Source organism: Tamandua tetradactyla, chromosome 17 (assembly GCF_023851605.1).
Source record: "Tamandua tetradactyla isolate mTamTet1 chromosome 17, mTamTet1.pri, whole genome shotgun sequence".
In the NCBI taxonomy this organism is placed as follows: Eukaryota; Metazoa; Chordata; class Mammalia; order Pilosa; family Myrmecophagidae; genus Tamandua; species Tamandua tetradactyla.
Genome location: NC_135343.1, coordinates 46,705,725 through 46,724,615, shown reverse-complemented (window position 1 = coordinate 46,724,615; position 18,891 = coordinate 46,705,725). Strand labels below are relative to the sequence as shown.

Here is an 18,891-nt window from a genome sequence, read left to right as displayed (position 1 = left end):
GAGTCTGAGTGTCATTCATCCTCAGGGCTTTAGAAAGCAGCAGTCCCGCACTTTGCAAAGTCCTATACAGCGGTACTGTTCTCTCCAAACACTGGGGTGAGAGTTGCAAATTTGGGAAACTTTGGGGAGACTACCTTTCTCTCAGCTCCACCCTCTTCAAGCATCAGGGCAGCACTCGGACTCTCTTCCATCTCTGGGGCACACCGTCAACCCATACTGAAAAATGGGGTGGCAGCAAGGCTCCCTCTAACCCCCAAGAAATGTATTTCACCCTCTCTGAGGCCTGGGGCACCAAAACTCTTCCTCAACATCGAGGTAGAAGACCCGCCCTCTGCCTTCAGGGCAGACTTACCCTCTCCAAGTGCACGGGTGGTTCCCTTCTTCTGGCCCAAGGTTTCTCAGACCTTGGCTTCCACATTCCTGCTTTTGAAGTTATTTTTCCTTCAATCTGTCCCTTTTTTGTCCTTTTTAGTCCAGACTGGCAGTGGTTCCTTTTATACAGATCCCACCATACTCTTGTTGGTTTTCTATGCAGTATGCAGGGATCATACCCATCAGACAGTAGGACTTTCCATAGATCCTTTCAGGAATTCCTTCTCCAGGCCTCACTTGTCCTGCAATGGCTCACTGCTTCCATATTTGATTAAGTCCTCATGTGGGGCCTGTTTTGGATTGTAAGCTGCCAGAATGTGCTATACCAGAAATGGAATGACTTTTAAAAAGGGGGAATTTATTAAGTTGCAAGTTTACAGTTCTGAGGCAGTTAAAGTATCCACATTAAGGCACCAACAAGAGGTTACCTTCACTCAAGGAAGGCTGATGGGTAAGGAACATCTTTGTTAGCTGGGAAGTCACGTGGATGGCATCTGCTGGTCCCTTGCTCCTGGGCTCCATTGCTTTCAGCCTCTGTTCTTGTAGGGGTTTCTCACTTTGCTTCTCTGGGCCTGGCTTTTATCTCCTGTCTCTTGGTTTCCTTTGGCTCTCTCCAGTTTCTGGCTTACTTAACATCTCATGGTGATGTCTGCTGGGCTCCAAGCATCTCCAAACATCAGTATCTCTGTTACTTGAAGTTTCTGTTCTTCTAGTGTCCACATCGCTTTCTCTGTCAACTCTGAAGCTTCTGTCATTTCTGTCTTTTCTGGCTCTTTCCAAAATTTTTCCTCTTTTAAAGGATTCCAGTAAAGCAATCAAGACCCACCTGGAATGGATGGAGTCACATCTCCCTCTAATCAAAAGGCCACACCCACACTTGGGCATATCACATCTCCATGGAGACAATCCAATCAAAAGTTTCCACCTACAATATTGAATCAGAATTAAAAGAAACGTTTGCCCCCACAAGATAGGATCAGGATTAAAACATGACTTTTTTTGGGATACATATACTTCAAACTGGCACAGGTCTCTGTTCATTGGGATCTCACTTTCTGGAAGTATAGAATTTTCTGAACTATCAGTTTCTGTTTTCTTTGTACCCAAGAGTTGAGTTCTCAATTTATCTTTTGTTGCATTTTATTATAAGCTGCAAGGAGTAGCCAGGCTGCATTTTCCACATTTTGTTTGGAAATCTCTTCAGCTAAGTATCCTAGCCCATTGCCTTCAAATTCTACCTTCCATCCAATATCGGGACATGATTTTGCCAAATTTTCTGCCATTTTAAAACAAGGGTCATCTTCCTTCCAGTTTGCAATAGCACATGCATTATTTCTGTCTAAAGTCTCATCAGAGGCATCTTTAGGGCCCACATTTCTATCAGCAGTCTCTTCAAAGCAGTCCCAGCCCTTCCTATTTACCTTTTCACAATTCTTCCAGAACTTTCCCCTTATCCATGTAAAAAGCTGTTCCAACATGTTTGGCATTTGCAAACCACAGCACCCCACTTCTCTGGTACCAGAATCTGTTTTAATTTGTTAATGCTATTGGAAATACAATGTACCAGAAATGGGTTGGTTTTTATAAAGGGAATTTATTAAGTTACAAGTTTACAGTTCTAAGGCTATGAAGATATCCCACTGAGGCATCCAGAAAAGGAAGAGGCGAGTGGTGTTCAGGGTTTTTCTGTCACATGGGAAGGCACATGGCCATGTCTGCTAGCTTTTTCTCCTCTCTTGTTTCAAACGGCTTCCTCAGGACGTTCCTTCTTTCTGCGTCTCCAAATGTCTCTGTCTGTCAGTTCTCCCTCTCGGGGTTTTGAAGGCCACCTGCCCTGTTGTGTCTGTGTGGCTGATGAGGGCCCCGATGCTTTTCTTACTCCTGCCTCAGGAAGCCCTTATTCCTTAGGGTATTCTAAACCTTGCAGAGATGTCTCTCTCTGTTCATGAGACTGGATGCCTGTGGGCCTTCTGTGCTGGTACACGCTGCCCTCAGTTCAGGAAAACTTTCTTGTAGTATTTCTTGCATGGTTTCTTCCTCTCTCTGTTCTCTATTCCATAATGATGTGGTCATGGACCTCTAATTGCCTCATCTTTGTCCTTCTGTTTTCTGGTGGATTTCCTTTATCCAATCCTCTAGCATGTCCTTTGACTCTTCTATTTCAGATCTTATATGCATTTTGAGTGTTGGTGCCAGAAAGAGGCTGATTTCCAATTATTCCTCGGTTGTGGGCACTGTCCCTGGGGCCCGGCGCAAGTTCAGAATCTTTCTGGTTCCATTTCCCTGTGGAATCTCTCTCCTCTCATCCGTAGGAGATGTGGAAGGATAGGATTTGGCCAAGCAGAGTTGGAGGGAGGATGTGTGTGTGTGAGTAGTGGGGTTGTCTGCCTTTCCCCAGCACAAACCCCTCTGCCCCATGGGGTCGGCTTGGCCGACCCTGTGCTTGTTTGATTTTGCTATACTGCGCATTAGGGGGTCCCTCCTTGTGCCTCCCTGGGGGGAGTGTAGTGGGAATGATGAAAACCTGCCTCTGAGTTCCCTCTCCTTTACTGGCTGCCTGTTCTTGGATGGACTGCCTCATCTCTCAACCTTTTCTGGTCTCTAAAATAGGGCTAGCAGCTCTCAGCTCACGGGCCTGCTGTGAGCTGTGAATGGGAGTAAGATGACCCTTGTAATACCAGCAGGTGCCCCTTCCCTCCCCTCTTCCCTGGCTTTCTCTCTTAGGGTCTCTCTAGCCTCCATCCTGCCCGGGGATTCCTGGCAGGGCTGGGGTGAGTAAGTGAGTGGGTGAGGGGTGTGTCTGTGCATGAGCGAGCACCCACATCTTCCTGGCCCTCTGCTCCTGGCCCTGGGCCTCTGGGTGAGCTGTTCTTTCCTGGGCTCCACAGGAGTTCAAAACAGAGCTTTTCTGGCCGGGACTGGCCAGATGGGATGATGCAAACAGGGAAAAATGTGGGTAGGTCTGTCTGTGTTAGGGGCCTGGAGATGTGGGGTCCCTCCCATGCCAGTCATGCCCTCTGGCCTCAGAGGTCTCTGAGCTCCAGGGGAAAGTGCTGGAGTGAGGGGGCGGGGGCCATGGGGGTCACCGTTGCCGTGCCAGGTGGGCATGGGAGCAGCACCAGAGGAGCTCCCCGACTCAGGAGCTCCCCTGTCTCAGGATCTTCTCCAACATGAAACATTTTGGATGGTTTCTCAGCTATGCCTGTGGCCTGGGAGCCAGGCCTGTGTGTCAGAGCAGGAGCCTACGGGGAGAGGCTGTTAGTGGTCCCCAAACCAGGAAGGGGGTCTGGTGGGGTACCCTGGTAGAAGCCAGGGTCTCCCGAACCAGTGACCAGAGTGCTCTGCCTGGCCACCCCCCTGTTTTCTCAGATGGTACAAGCTGCACTCCAAGGCAGGCAAGAAGGAGAAGGAACGTGGGGAGATCCAAGTCACCATCCAGTTCACCCGCAGCAACCTGAGCGCCAGCATGTTCGACCTGTCCATGAAGGACAAGCCGCGGTCCCCCTTCAGCAAGATCAAGGACAAGATGAAGGGCAAGAAGAAGTATGAGCTGGAGTCTGCCTCTGCCATCCTCCCTAGCAGTGCCCCAGACGACCCCGAGCTGGGCAGCCTCGGCAAGATGGGCAAAGCCAAGGGCTTCTTCCTCCGCAACAAGTTGCGCAAGTCGTCGCTGACCCAGTCCAACACCTCGCTGGGCTCCGACAGCACCCTGTCCTCCGCCAGCGGGAGCCTGGCCTACCAGGGCCCCGGCGCTGAGCTCCTCACCCGCTCACCGAGCCGCAGCAGCTGGCTGTCCTCCGAAGGGGGTGAGCAAGGGGCTGTGCCTCCCCTGGGGGTGGAAGGGGTGCCCGGCAGTCCTCGCGGGGAGGTGGGGGGTGGGTGTCAGAACCACTCTGGCTGGGTGCTGACTCTGTCTCTGTTTCCTTTCCAGGCAGGGACTTGACGCAGTCCCCCAAGTTGCTCGCCCACAAAAGGACCTACAGCGACGAGGCCAGCCAGATGCGAGCAGCTCCTCCCCGGGCCCTCCTCGACCTTCAGGGCCACCTCGATGCAGCTTCCCGCTCCTCTCTCTGTGTCAATGGGAGCCACATTTACAATGAGGAGCCCCAGGGCCCCTTGCGGCACCGCAGCTCCATCTCGGGCCCATTTCCACCCTCCAGCTCCCTGCACGGTGCCTCTTCCCGGCCCTCTGAGGAGGGGCCCCGGTCCGCGGATGACTCGGGCAGAGGTGGCCGCAGCACCAGCAGCTCGGACGCCGTGCCTGGACAGAAGGAGCAGAGCACCCAGGCCAAAGGGCTGGCCGGTCGCCCCAGCGAGGAGGAGGGCTCTGGGCCTCTGGAGGGGAAGCCAGTGCAGGTGGCCACGCCCATAGTGGCCCCCTCGGAGGCTGTGGTGGAGAAGGAGGGAGCCCGGAAGGAGGAGCGGAAGCCCCGGATGGGCCTCTTCCACCATCACCACCAGGGGTTGAGTCGGAGCGAGTTGGGGCGCCGCAGCTCGCTCGGGGAGAAAGGGGGTCCCACCCTCGGGACCTCCCCTCACCACACATCCAGCGGGGAGGAAAAGACCAAGAGTAGCTGGTTTGGCTTGCGTGAGACCAAGGAGCCAACACAGAAGCCCAGGTAGGTCCTTGGTAAGGCTAGCTTTGCTCCTCCTGGAGGATTGGGGTGTCCGCAGCCACTGGCCTGGCCCCTGGGGCAGGGAGGATGGCACGGATGTGGCCCTGGGGTGGCTGCTGAGGCTCTGGCTTTGCATGGTTACATGGGGGCATCCTGTCCCCCTGGGGCAAGGCTTGTTCTTTGCTCATGGACACAGGTGAGTTGCCAAGGCTCAGTGCTCTGAAGGTCTGTGGATCCTGGAGTCCCCATGCCTTGCTGCATGAGTTGGCTCTCCCACCTGCTGAGGAGGGGGGCGACCAGGAAAGGCAGATGGAGGCCATTTGTGTGAATTATTTGCTTCCTGACCACCACCTCTTGCCCTCTGGCCTCAAGGTAAGGAAGCCTTGGCAGATAGAGTGCCGGAGTTTGGGAACCTCACCCTGACTTCCCTCAGCCTCTCTGAAACTAGACTGCTTCCTCTCAGCTGTTCCAGCTGGCTCTGAGATCTCTTCCCTGTGAGAGATGACAATCTGGTGCCCTGCAAGAGGCTATTGGCACTTCCCCTGAAATCTGTAACCTGCTCTTTGGGGCTCTGCCCTTTCCACTGTTTCTTGGCCTTGGGGTATGGCACTGCTGAAAGTGCTGAAAGTGGCTGCTCTGGATAGGGTGTGCTGAGTCCTACCCAGAGGAGGATTCCGGAGTCCTTCAGCTCAGCCCTGAGCAGAGCCCCTGGCCCCCCACTCTGGTACCTTTGCCTCCTGCTCCAGGCCTAAGGTACAGAAGCAGGGGTCCCCCCTTCCTGAGGGCCTTGGTCTGGGAGTGTGGAGCCCCGGCCAGTGTGGACGGAGCAGTTGCTTCTGCTTTCTCAGTGAGACCCCTCCCCACCATGGGTCTGGGGTTGGGAAGGCTGGGTACAGTGGTGAAAGGTCGAGGGAGAGGGCAAAGGAGGACTCCTGACCCTTGTCCCCAGAAAGGAATCCTGAAGTCCTGAGTTTTCTTTTTCCCTGGGAAGTTCTGAGTTTGCTGAGAGAGTGGGGAGAAGTGGAGGCCTTTCTGGGTTTGGGCCCTGGCTGGCTGACAGTCCTATTCCAGTTTCATAGACAAGGGGGCAAGGGGGTAGGCTGGTCTCTGCATGGTGCCACCCTCTGCCTCACCTACTTAGTACAGCAGCTTCTATCTCCACTGCCCAGATCCCGCTTGCCCAAGCCCAGGGAGACTGCTGGGTGTCCGCAGGCTAGGGTAAGGTTTGGAAGAGGGGGCGAGCTTTTCCCAGATGCCCAGGCTGAGCCTAGTGGCCCTGTGACAACTCTGTAAGGAGTTTGGGGGGGGGGGCAGGTGGCAGGAGACCTGGACAAGGCATGGGTCAGGAGGGGCTGTTCTTTCTGGGCTCTCTCTGGGCCTTTTCCGGGGCCGGGTGGATGCTGGGCACGTCTCTTTGAGAGGTCCTTTGCAGGTGGAAGCCAAGGCTTGGGACTGAGACCCCTGGGGCTGTGTTTGGAGTGATTTTGGGGTTGTCATCACCCCTGGGATACATCCAGCCTCCATTTCCTTCTCCTGTTTCCCTGTCTCCTCACATCCTTTCAGGGCCGAGAGAATTTGGGTCGTTGGTGAACACACCGAAGCCGTGTCTGTCTTGCTCATGCTTGAGTTCTGAGCCTTGTCCTCAGTAAGCTGGAGGCAGCCAGGCCCTTCCTCCCTCCCTGGTGCCCATTTGCTGTCAGCAGCTGCGGTGCAGGCCCTGTGGCTAGAGTGGCCTGGCTTGGGAGACAGGTGGGGTGGGGTGCCAAGACCTTGAGCTCCGTCAGCATCACCCTGACCCTGGCTGCCTTAAAGTGAGGGAAGAAAGGACTGCTGACCCTCACCCTGGAGGAGGAAGGAGAGCTTAGAAACCCAGAATGAGAGAGACTGGATGTAGCTCAAGAATCCACAGCTGGGGCACAGGGAGCCTGTCCATGGGCCCTGACATTTGGGGTGCCCCTGGCCTGGGGCGCTGGCTGCCAGATGCTGGGTATCCCACTCTGGAAAGGGCTGCGGCGCCCTCTAGTGCTCCCATGTGGCACCGATGCCCCAGGGAGCAATGGGAAGGGATCTGTGTTTGCATCGCCTACTTCCTAACCCATTTAGAATTTGAGCTTCTCAAGGGCCGTTCATCTTTGCACTCCCCGCCCCTTCCCCATGACACTAACTGTAAAACCTTGCACAGGTTTTTGTTAAATACAAAAAGGTTTTGAACTGGGTGGGCGTGGCCCGACCTAGAGACCAGAGTGGTGTTATAGTGTTAGAGCCATCTGCAGCTCCCGTCTGCCCGCCCACCAGGTGGGGTGGACAGCAGGTCCCTGCGAGCCTGGGCTGGCTGGTTCTTGGTGGTGTCGGTGAATAGTGACAGCAAGTGCCCACTGACGTAGAGGTGGCCTGGCCCTACATCTCCATTCATGCACAGTTAACAGTTCCTTTTTGATTATGTTAAAAGGGTTCTAGCTTGGAAGATATTTATATGGTCTCCCCACCTACAGCTTACAGCCCCCCTGTTTTATCTCATTATGCCCAGATGAAGGATGGGGTATTTCCAGCTCCCCGGACCTATCTCCTGGGCCTCTCCGAGGAGTTCACACGAGAAAGAGGAAGGGCTCTCTGTGGGTGAGAGCCGGCTTCCAGCTGCCCAGCAGAGGAAGGGGTTGGAGTGGTTCCTGCGCCAAGTGGCAGGTTTAGCCAGTTGTACTACCAGTTTTACTACCTCAGGTTGAAGGGGAGAAACATCTGGACCATTGATTGTTTTCCCCTTTCTACCTGAAGGCAGAGAGGAAGTCAAGTGTATTTAAACTGGCAGAGAAAACAGAAAGTTGGTCCAAGGCAACATTTTTTTAGAAGGTAAATATTTGCCCTAAAAGAGAAGATAAATTAGTACAAGTTGAGCCACCACTGCCTGGGGGACTGTGTCGGGCTGGCAGGACAGGTTCTAGGGTGCAGAAGGAGTCATCTCTGTCCTTGGAGTACAGCCTTCAAATATAATACCATGAGAATGAGTCTCTGATGCCCTGTGAATGGTAGGGAGGGGATGGGCCTGAGAAAAGTTTTTAAGGGAGGACTTCAGATTTGCTCCCAGAGTGTGGAGCACGAGGCAGGCGTGGAGGGGACAGGCCAGCTGAGAGGAGGGATGGACTGGATGCTCTCAGGTGCCACCGGCCCTGGGAGGCCTGCGTGGCCTGGTGCCTGGAGCCTGTCCCTCCAGGGAGAACCCTTTGCCGATTCCATACCAACGGGTTTGTGTGCGTCTCTGGGGAGCCAGGGAGGGGGTTGGGGCCAGGTTGCAGAGCCTGGCCTGAGGCTCCCAGCCCTGCAGCACCGACTGCTAGCCAGATTGCTGCAGGACTGCAGGGGTGAGTGGGCGGCCAGGCTGGGGCACAGCCAGCTTGTAGAGCCAAGCTTGGTGCTGTTTAAGTGGATGGGGCTCTTTCTTCAGGCCACTCGTCATAAAGGGGAGAAGGGCAGCTCAGGATAGTCCCAGCTCTGTCGGTGGGCTGTGATGGGTATGTGTACTCTGAGGGGTGGGGGTGGGTCTTGGCCCAGGAGGTGGTGGTGGTACATTCACTGCTCCTGCTTCCCCTGGGCCCCCAGGGAATGCGTGTGTGCCTTGGCCCAGGGCCTGCAGGAAGTGAAGGGAGAAGGGGCATTGGTGGTGGAGAGGGGGCGCTGGCATCTGGGCCCAGGATCTTCCCTCTGTAAGTACATTCTCCGTTTGGGTACTATAGAAGAAGGGTGGCGCTGGGAAGCCCACATGGGGTGGGAATAGACAAGACTTACTGTTTACCACCACCACCCGTCTGTCTCTAGGAGGTGGGGATGAGACTGAGACTCTACCCTTAAAAGGGGAGTCATTATGGGGCAAAAGTAGCCTCAGGAGAAATGCCTGGCAGCTGAATTCTGGAGAGAAACCCAGGAGTTTGGGAACTTGCTTTGTCCTGCCTGTGAGACTGGGCCTCCCCCCTCTCTTGGGGAGCTCACCTTTGCCACGGGTTGAACTAGGCTGCCTCCCCTTGCCTGCCCCTGATGTTTGCTGACAGGCTGGCACCGCCTATGTGTGGGGCTGTGTGCTGTCTGGACATGGGTTTCCTTATATGTGGACACTTCCCCTCCAGCCTTCAAGGATGGAGGTTCAGGGAGCTGAGATCTTGGGAGCTTAGGGCACAGCTGTGAGCCCGGCCAGGCGGAGGAGCCCCACTTCTGGGTCTCACAGGTGGGCTTAGCTGCCAGACTGGTTCCTGTGCAGTGTGAGACTGATGAAATAGGGGCTGTTGATCCCTCCTTTCTCCTGCTCTCTTCTTCCTGGCTTTCTGTTTGTGTCCTGGGGTGTTCTAGGAAAGCCAGTGCTCTGGTCTCAGAGCCTTTCCTGCCCACTTCAGGTACAGGGGATGTTCCCTACCAGAAAGGGCCCCGGAGAGGAGACCCGGAGCAGGTGGTCTCTGGTGTCTTTGGGAGTGTAAATTCATCCTCGGGGGAAGGGTTTCCTGAGGTACCCCTCCTGCCTCTGCCCCCAGGGAAGAGTGGAATCAGTGGAAGGGGACCTCAGAGATCCCTGGTGACTTCCCGAATTGCGTTTTCAGCCCTGGGTTTCAGCAGGGCTGGTTTCAGGTGTCCTTGGGGAGGAGACTTCCATTTGCTGGGTGAGAGCTGTGTGGGTCCTCAGCCGGCTTTCTGTTTTCCTTTTTGGCCATTTGTGCTGCCCCTCCAAGAAATGAGGGCTGGGTTCTCCTCCACTGGGACCTTGTGGTGGGTGGCAGCCCCTCTTACAACCTCTTGTTTTGGCACGGGAAAGACTGGAGGACCCAGTCTGTGTTAATAGTGCTAGTTTTAGCCCACCAAATACCTAGGTCTGGCCTTTTTCACGTTCTTTATCGCCTCCAAGCCAGGTGGTATTTTCTTTCCCCTCTTAGTCCTTAAAGGGTTGTAAGGTGCTTTTCAGATTGGTTCTTCAGGTTTAAGTCTGCAGTAGAGTTTAGCACCTTCAGTATGGACCAATGGAAGGAACACTTGCTTATGTTTGGATCCTGGCTGTAAAATGGGATTGTTGATTCCTGGGGTTGGTGTGAGGATGGAATTAGCTCTGTCTAGCATCTTCCTCCTCAGGTGGCACCTAATACTATGACATATGGGGTCCTCCCTCTGTCCCCCTCCCCAAATGCGTGGGCCCAGCCCGTGTGCTGTGCACGTGTTGTTGCGCCTCACACCGAGTGGGGAGGGGAGTGGTGTTCGGCAGGGCCTTTCCAGTCTGGGCATTAACCAGGAGGCTCACGGTTTTGTCTTCCTCCACAGCCTGGACGTGTCTCCTCAGGTAGAATCTGACCCAGCCGCACCTCCTCACCACCTTCCCTGCTCCCCCCGTGCTCCGGCCCCCTGCACTCCTGCTCCCACTGCTGCTCCCATGCTAAGCACTAACCTTTTTGCAGCTGCCTCCCCCATTGCTGCCACTGCTGCCGCCACCACCGCCACCCCATCTGGATTCTTGGGGCTCACCAACCCATTCCTCAACCCCTTGAAGAGCAACCCCTTCTTCGAGGAGCTTGTAGCACTCGAAGCACTAAACTCTCCTTCACCTGCTCCCTCTCTCCCCAGTGCCTCGAGGGCCAGCCCCACTCCCCTGGCCTCCTTGGGGAAAGCCCTGCCTGAGTGGGACGACGTCTTTGCTGCCACAGCCAGGAGCGAGATCCTGGCCCCCGCAGGAGTGGGGCTGGAGGCGACTGGGCTGCAAGACTCGGGCCCCGGGGCCATGACAGTGGAGGCAGCTGAGCCCCGGGGGGATCCTGGGGGAGGAGGAAGAATTGGGAGCAGCATGTGGCCGGAGCCCAGGACTCCTACGGACTTGGGATTGGACCATCAAAGTGCACGCGCAGCCTGCCTGGAGCCCCTAGGGGCGGTGGGGACTGTCCTGTCCTCTACTCCAGCCCAGCTGCACCTGAGAGCCACAGACTCAGAACCAGAGGGGGAGCCACCGGCTTCAGGAGGGGAAGCAGGGCAGAGTCCAGCAGGCAGTGCAGCGTCTCTGTTTAGCTCCCCGGAAGTGATCAGTGTGTGGGAGAGGCTGCCTGGCCCTGAGGATGCCCCTGAGGGCCTGGATGGGGAGGCATTCTCGGATGAAAGCCACATTTTCCATGAGCTCAGTACAGCTGCAGATTCCTGGCCTTGGGATGTTGTCACCATTTCTCCTGCAGCTGAAGTGTCCTCACCAGTCTTGCATGGACAACCTGATGAGCTGCCTCCTCCCCAGGTGCAGCCAGAATCACCAGAAATTGGGACCCCAAAGGGGAGTGAGAAGCTTTCTCCAGTGGGGCTGGAGCCGGAGCCTGAACCAGAATGGGTGTCTGAGCAGGGGCCGCAGCCCAGCATGCCACCTCCCAAGCCCCCACGCCTCTTCATGCCCTCAGATTCCCAGGAGGAGGAGGAGGAGGAGAAAGAGAAGGCTGCTGGGGAGATGAGCAACCATGGGGCAGAGACAAGAGAAGATGCCCTCCCATGCACACTGGGTTTTGGGCTGCAGGAGGCCACGGAGCTGGGAGAGAAGGCCGAGTCAGAGGAGTCTGACAGCCATTCTTCTGAGACTCTGCTGGGCGAGCCTGCCCTCGAAGATCTAGTGGAGGATGCCAGTCCCCCTGTGCCTGCGCCCTGCCCAGCCCCGCCCACCAGTTGCCCTGAGGGTCCTGCCCCCATTCCCTATTATTCACAGAGCTCGGCTCTTCAGAGTCAGCAGGTCTGGGGGCCTCTAGAGAAAGAAGGCCCCGTGGCTCCTGAGACCCACAGCCAGGAACCTATAGGAGAGGGGCTTGGGCCCCTGTCAGTCAGCTCCCAACCAGCTGATTTGTGGGCCTCTGAGGAGGATGCCTTGAGCCCCTTCTTGTCTCCAGGGAGCCAGGATCCCCCCAGCTTCCCATCCATCTCCCCACCAGGGTCCAGGGAATCTTCTATCCATTCTGGTCCAGATGAACTGCCCACTTGCCCAGAACCTGCCATTCCCCCATCCCCTCTCCTACCCCGGGCCAGCCACCTCCTTGGGGGGCCTAGCCCTCAGTGGTCTTCCCTGCCTGGGGCCTGGCCCCTGGCATCTTCATTCCCACCCCCCGGGGAGCCAGCCTCACCCCCTGGATCCCTTGAGCCCTCACCCACTGAGGGCTCCCCTCCCCCATTTGGGGACAGCCGTGCTGCAGCCACCCCAGCCTCCCTGCTTGTGCTTCTGCCCTTGGAGACACGATCAGCTGAGGAGCCACCACCCAGTGCCAGGTGAGCCCCCCCAGGCCCCCAAGAACAATCTCTAGAAAGAAGTGGGTGGAGAGGGGCTAAGGGTTTACATTCTAGCCTCAGCCTTCTCAAGGGCAAGCAGGGTCTTCACTCCAGATGTAGGGAGGTGGAGGCCTTGGAAGTAGGAGCTTTAGGTGGTGCCAGCTTTGAAGCCTTCTCTGTCTTGGGACCTTGAACATGCACGATGCCTCCAGGAAGGGTCATGGGACTCCAGAAGCCAGGGGTTTGGGGGATAATGCTGATCAGTGTGGGCTGGCAGGGGAAGAGTGCTCAGCAGCAAGGGGCACTGGCTGTGGGTTGGATGGAGGGGGGCCACCTGCTTGAAGCTTGTCAGGGCCCATGATCTTGAGCCTGACTCCTCTTTCTGGGGCATGCTCTGGGAGAGCAGGCTAAAAGGCGAGCCCTTGAGCCCAGGCTTCCACCCGTTCAGTTGCCTGTTCATACGGGCAATGGAAGGCAGAGAACAATAGGAAGGACCAATATTTAGTTTAGAGGGAAGGCTTAGAGAAGAAAAAACAGAAGGAAGAAACAGAAGAAAAAACAGAAGGAAGGTTTAGCTAGCCCTGACTTGGAGAAGAGGGGATGATTTGATGGTTTTTACATATATGAACCTCAGAAAAAAAAGGTCCTCTAACCTCATCAGGAGCTTTATTAGTTTGCTTTTTTACGCCTTTCGGGGGCGGTCCTGATGCAGATAGGACTGTGCTGAGTGCACAGTGGGTGCCTGTGGGATTGGATGCTGTGGCACTGGTCTCATTTGGAAGAACTAGGAAGCTGTGATATCACTGGGAGGTGACAGGGTGTGACCTGCAGGGGCAGCAAAGTCCAGAGGGATGCCAGCGATCTAGCAGGCCTGAGTGAGGCGGGGGGTGGGGAGCAGAGGAGACTGCTGCATCTGAGGACCAGGCGGGCTGGGGGGTTTGGAGAGCAGGGCAGGCTCTGGCACTGGCCCTCTGGAGGCCCCCAGTCAGCTCTGGTACTTGCTTATTCATACATTCAATCCTGCAAATTAACTGAGCATCTACCGGAGTCAGACATTGGACAGAGATGAGACATGGTCCCTGCTGTATTACAAGGAATTCCCTATCCAGTGGGGAAGACAGAAGTAACCCCATGAAGAGAACCCCCAGGCTGGTCCGTGTTGCTATATGAAATGTGGTGGGAGGGGTGTGCCTGGGCGACTCCCAGGTCTCTATGCCAGCAGTAGGAGGTAATGCCATTCCCCTGAGGTGAGAGACCTGGTGCTTTGGCTTCCTTGAGCTCTGAGTATGGCCTCCTCAACTGGCCTTCAGTATTCCACTTGCCAGTCTTCAAAGTTTATTTTCATCAGTTTGGCTTCATATCTGTACTTAGTGTGATCCTTCCACCAGTTCCATGAAGTGTGTAGGCCAAATAGAGATATCCCCATTTCTCAGTTGAGGAAGTGGAGTCCATGAGAGCTGCCACAGTGAGACCCAGGGTGCTTTATGCCTCTCTGGGAATCCTCCCCCTGCCCCACACAACCATAGGTTAGAGCTGCTTTTACACCTCCATCCCTAATGCCATTTTTGAGGTGGGAGGGAAGGACTGATACATATTCTTTTCCCTACTGTCTGTCCCTGGTCTGGGCTCTCTGCTGTTCCCAATTTGTGAGATTGAATCCACAGCCTTAACCTGAGTAACAGCTGGATTTCCTGCATCTGAGCTTCCTTCAGGGGGAGTTCAAGGCCTTGGGTTAATCCAGTTTACTTCCTACCTCTGAATGATCCAGTTCTGAAAAGCAAGCATAAATTTGTGAGTTGATTTGAGAGCATGTTGGTGCAGTTTGGGTAACTGTCACAGAAGCAGGGTGTTGGAGGCTCCCAGAGGTGGGTTCTGTGACCTCAGTCAGCCTGGGAGGCCCAGGATGGTTTCCTGGTGGAGTTGGACTTGCTCAGACTTGAAAAATGAGTAGGAGCTAGCAGACTAAGTACAGTAGGGAGCTTTGTGAGGGGCTGGAGATAAGAGGCAGCACAGCTTCCCGTGGCTAGGGGATGAGAAAGGGGCAGGGGTCAGATGGTGTTAAAAATTGCATTTTCTGGGCGGGCCACGGTGGCTCAGCAGGCAGGAATGCTTGCCTGCGATGCCAGAGGACCCGGGTTGGATTCCTGGTGCCTGCCCATGTAAAAAAAAAAAAAAAAAGCATTTTCTGACCTTTATCGGGAGCCTTTCAAGGATTTTTAAGCATTGAAGAGGCTGAGACCATTATCCAGCAGCGGAATAGAGGAATGGCTAGAGGTGGGCAAGGTACCTTGGAGATGATTGAGCAGCTGTGGCCAGAAGGAAGGTTTAGCTAGCCCTGACTTGGAGAAGAGGGGATGATTTGAGAGAAGGTAGGACGGGGGCCATGACTGAAGTGGAGGAGCCAGAGACTCCCTGGTTTCTAACCTGAACCCCAGTAGGCTTATGGTGCCACTCACTGCTATAGGGAGTACAGGAGAAAGGGCAGGTGGAGGACAGTGAGGTGCACTTGAGCTGCATGCCTGTGGAGAGAGCCACCCTGCAAACATGGGCTTGGGTCTAGAGCTGAGGAGCTGTTCTGGGCTGGAGATGGAGATGGGGTGGTGGGAGCCAAAGAGGTGGGGAGCAACCAATGATGAGCAACTGAGAATGAAGAAAGGGCCGTCAAAGGTCAGCAACCAGAGGAATGTCTTGCAAACTAAGCAGGGGGGCAGGGAGGAAGAGAGCTGCCTGAAAGAAGGAATGGTCCAAGTGCCAACACCGCAGAGGGATCAGTGTGGGAGAGCCGGCAGGGGCTGGTAACCTCAGCTGATTGGGGCCTAAGCCCCATTCGAATGGGTTGAGGAGTCACTGGAAAGATAAGAAATTCAAGCCAGGATGTAGCCTACCTATTCTGGAGAAGCTTAGGTGAGAAGAGAACTAGGGATGCTAACCAGAATGAATACAAGGTCAAGGGAGTGTTTTTCAGGTCTTTTAAAATGCAGTGGGAAGCAACCAGTAGGGAGCCAGGTGGGGTGACCAGCTATCCTGGTTTGCCAGGTCTTTCCTAGCTTTACCATTCAAAGCCCTACATCCTGGGAAACGGGGACCATTAGTCACCCCTAGGAAAAGTTTACAGTATGGAAGAGGGAGGGAACATAGATGGAAGGAGGCTGTCATCGGAAAAACAGGGTCTTATGTGGAGATGTTTGTAGCTTTCACTGCCAAGGGGACCATATGAGGAAGCAGGTGGTGGGGGGTCAGTTGAGGGTAGTATGGGAAGGGGAGAGAAGCACTGCAGAAGGTGCAGGGAACAGCTGTCCTGGAGACTGTGGCTTCTGGGAAAGCCACCACCAAGCAGTGGGGTATTTGTCCAGCAGTCGCACTTCTCCATGTGCTGCTATCCCTCCCCATAACCCACCTCTTGTCTGTCTTTGCAGTCCCCACCCTGTGAAGCCCCTCAGTGCTGCTCCTGTGGAGGGCAGCCCCGACAGGAAGCAGCCCCGCTCCAGTCTCAGCACAGCCCTGAGCAGCGGGCTGGAGAAGCTCAAAACAGTCACATCTGGCAGTGTGCAGCCTGTGGCTCCTGCCTTCCAAGTTGGCCAGGCTGTGGATACCAAAAGGCTGAAGGTGAGGCCCAGCAGGGTGCTGGGGGCAAAAGACTCAGAACCTGTGGTGCCATGGCAGAGATCAAGAATTGGGGCAGACCCTGGGCAGGGTGGAGCAAGGAGGAGGCCCGGTCACCAAGCCAGGGTCCCAGAGCTGGTTAGGCCATCTCTGGTATAGGAGATGGACAGCTCCAGTGGCCTGGGTTGTGGAACTGGGGTGGGAATGGGTAGTGAGGAGGGCTGGCCCGGGGCTAACCTGCTCACTCTCTCTTGGCCTGGTATCAGGATTCAGGTGTGCTGGACCAGTCAGCCAAGTACTACCACCTGACCCATGACGAGCTGATTGGGCTGCTCCTGCAGCGGGAGCGGGAGCTGAGCCAGCGGGATGAGCATGTGCAAGAGCTGGAGAGCTACATCGACCGGCTGCTGGTGCGGATCATGGAGACCTCACCCACACTGCTGCAGATCTCCCCTGGTCACCCCAAGTAGCCTTCCTCTCCCCTCACCCTGCAAGGGTTGGCGTGAACCCGCTGCCCAAACAGGGCTTGTGTCCTCCTCCCTCCTGCTGAACTCACTGTCACCTGGGGCAGGGCGCAATCAGTGTCCTCTGTCCTTCCTTGCTCTCCTTTCCCTCCTGCCTCCACCGGGGCTACTGGATGGGGTACCCTTTGGACTCCTGTGGGCGCTAGGGATCAGGCTCCAAGTACAACAGTATATCTCTGGGAGCCCTGGGTTTTCCCCACCTGCCTTTTTTCATACTCCTTAGCTTTGGTGGCTGTGGAGAGTTGAACAAGGAATTCAGCCATGAAGATGGAGCAGGGGCGAGCCACAGTTTGATGTGGGATCTGGGATGAGATTGGTTGCTGGCATATACTTTGCACCCCCTCCAAAGACAGTCAGCCATTTCTTCCTACTGCCAAACCCTCATCCTGCTCATTTACCTCCAGCCCGCGGAGGGGCTCCTAGTATTACTGGGGCCAGGCAGGGACCAAGCCGCTTGTTTGTCTGGGAGTTAAAGGCAACCAGGGCACCTACTGTTCAGTCTCACGTCCATCCATAGAGAGCAGGGAGCCTGTGTCACCGCAGGCTGTTTCTGTCTCCAGCTGTTTGCAGCGTGAGTGTGTGTGAATGGGGGTAGATGTGTGTTCTCCCGGTTCCTCCAGGCCCTCCTCTTCTCACTTTTCCATTGCGTGTCACTTGTGAATGTGTGGAGGGTAGGGTCAGGTAGGGGGGGAGCTTTTAGCTTTGAGCTCTCACTACTCCAGGGTGTGCCCCACCCTCTTTTAGGATTCCAACTTTCATCTCTGTTCTTGTCTGTCCAGATGCCAAAACTGCTGCTTCAGGGTTTGAACTTTTGGAAACCAATTAAAATGTGCCTTTTGTGGGAGAGGTCAGGAACCTTTGGATGTAGACCCCTCCCTGTATTTGGCATCTCCTGCCCTCCCTGTTGAGCACAAGTGGATGAGTCTGTCCTGGTCCACGAATGGGAATGGAGAGTGGGGGCAGCACTACACTCTCCCTCTCCCCTTGAGTTAATTTCAGCTAAGTGTCTGGTTAGGTTGCTGCTGTTCTGCAACCTCTCTGCCTTCTTCCCCTTGTCCCTCAGCCCCAATCAGAGGGTCCTCAGATAAAAACACATTCTGGAAGTGGGAGGACCCAATATGCCTTTGGAAGACCTACATTTAGGAAGAAGCTTTTGCTGCCCTCCCATCCAGCCACTAAGCTGCTGCCCCAGCCTGTCCTTCTTGTCCCTTGGCCTTTCCTGTCTTGGCATCAGTACATTTTGACAGTAAGTGTCTGTCTTTGCCCAGGCCCCAGGTTGCTTGCTGGAAGCACAACCGGTTTCCCCATGGCATCTGCAGGGAACTTTTGGTGGTCAGGGGCACCCTGCTCTAGTAAGGTGTGTATAGGAGGGCTGTGAAGAGTTATTGAAGAGGGATACTTTTAGCCCATTGAGGAGGTTAGAGCTTCTCTGGAATTGCCTTTTCTTGGTGAGAGGGACTTTTAAAGCCTTGGGGAGGACATAGGCTCTGTGGGTGATACTTCTTCAGCCAGAATGGAGCAGAGGAGCCCCAGCTTGGGGACAGCCCCTGAAATGTCATCCACCTTAAGGACTGCTCACCAAAGCTCAGAGTATTCACAGGTACCCAGGACTCAGGTCTCATTCTGGGGGAGTCATTGGGAGTAGGAGAGTGTCTCTTCCGGGAGAAGGTATTCCTCTGTGATCTATTCAACCCCGCCCTGACCCTAATTTCCTAGACGTCCTTGACTACTGGTCTCCTAACTGCCAAGGGCAGGGACGCCTTTGGAAGAGTTTTGAACTGAAGCCGGAGGCTCTTGTTTGTTGTTTCTACTCCTGGCCCCAAGATGGAGGAGAGCTTGTAGGCGGCTGGGTGGGGAGCAGGCAGTTCTGCTTTGCTGTTCGTCTTCCTAGTTGTAACTCTTGTTTATAAAGAGCTTGTTCTTCATGTTTTGAGCACTTTATGAAGAATAAAAAGTCCACGTACTGCAGGTGGCTCTGCTGTATTCCTGTTTTGGCACATTTATTGGGAAAACAAACAGAGAGTCAAACACAATTTCTGTTTTCAAGTTACTTAGTCTGGTTGAGGAATATGAAGTACAAATGTGAGATTCATTGCTGGCTAGTATCTTCCTCCAGCTTTAGGACAGTCTGTTTCTTTTTAAAATTTCTATTGTGGTAACATACAACATAATTTCCCATTTTAACAACTTTCCATTTGTGCAATTCACTGATATTAATTACATTCATAGTACTGTGCTGTCACCAGCACCATCCGTTACCAAAACTTTTTCATCATCCCAGACTAACCAGTAAAGGACAAGTCTTTGTTGTGGTTCATCCATTAGTGAGGAACTCTGACTGCTACATATCACATGGTGTCCACAAAGACCCTGGCAGGCACGAGTCAACCCTGCACCTGACGATGAGACTAAGCCCCAGAGTGAGGTTCCTTGGGGGCAAGACTAAATATTTCTACTGTCCTTGTGGGTGAAACAGGAGGCCTTCCCTCCAGTTTGGCTCACTGACTAGATAATTCAGCTGGGAATCT

At 54.7% G+C, this 18,891-nt stretch overlaps 1 protein-coding gene across 3 annotated transcripts in view; it reads left to right on the top strand.

Annotated features, from left to right (window-relative positions):
- RAB11FIP5 (RAB11 family interacting protein 5) overlaps nt 1–18,331 on the top strand; it is a 38,081-nt gene extending 19,750 nt beyond the window's left edge. Inside the window, exons 2-6 of one of the 3 annotated variants that reach the window (XM_077134564.1) lie at nt 3,742–4,178; nt 4,304–4,991; nt 10,578–12,236; nt 15,653–15,842; nt 16,106–18,331. In XM_077134564.1, coding sequence (XP_076990679.1) covers nt 3,742–4,178; nt 4,304–4,991; nt 10,578–12,236; nt 15,653–15,842; nt 16,106–16,309 — 3,178 coding nt within the window. In that variant the 3' untranslated portion in view covers nt 16,310–18,331. Of the gene's footprint in view, nt 1–3,741; nt 4,179–4,303; nt 4,992–10,277; nt 12,237–15,652; nt 15,843–16,105 lie in introns of all 3 variants that reach the window. The other 2 variants (XM_077134563.1, XM_077134565.1) reach the window with 2 other exon arrangements.
- The last annotated feature ends 560 nt before the right edge of the window (nt 18,332–18,891 follow it).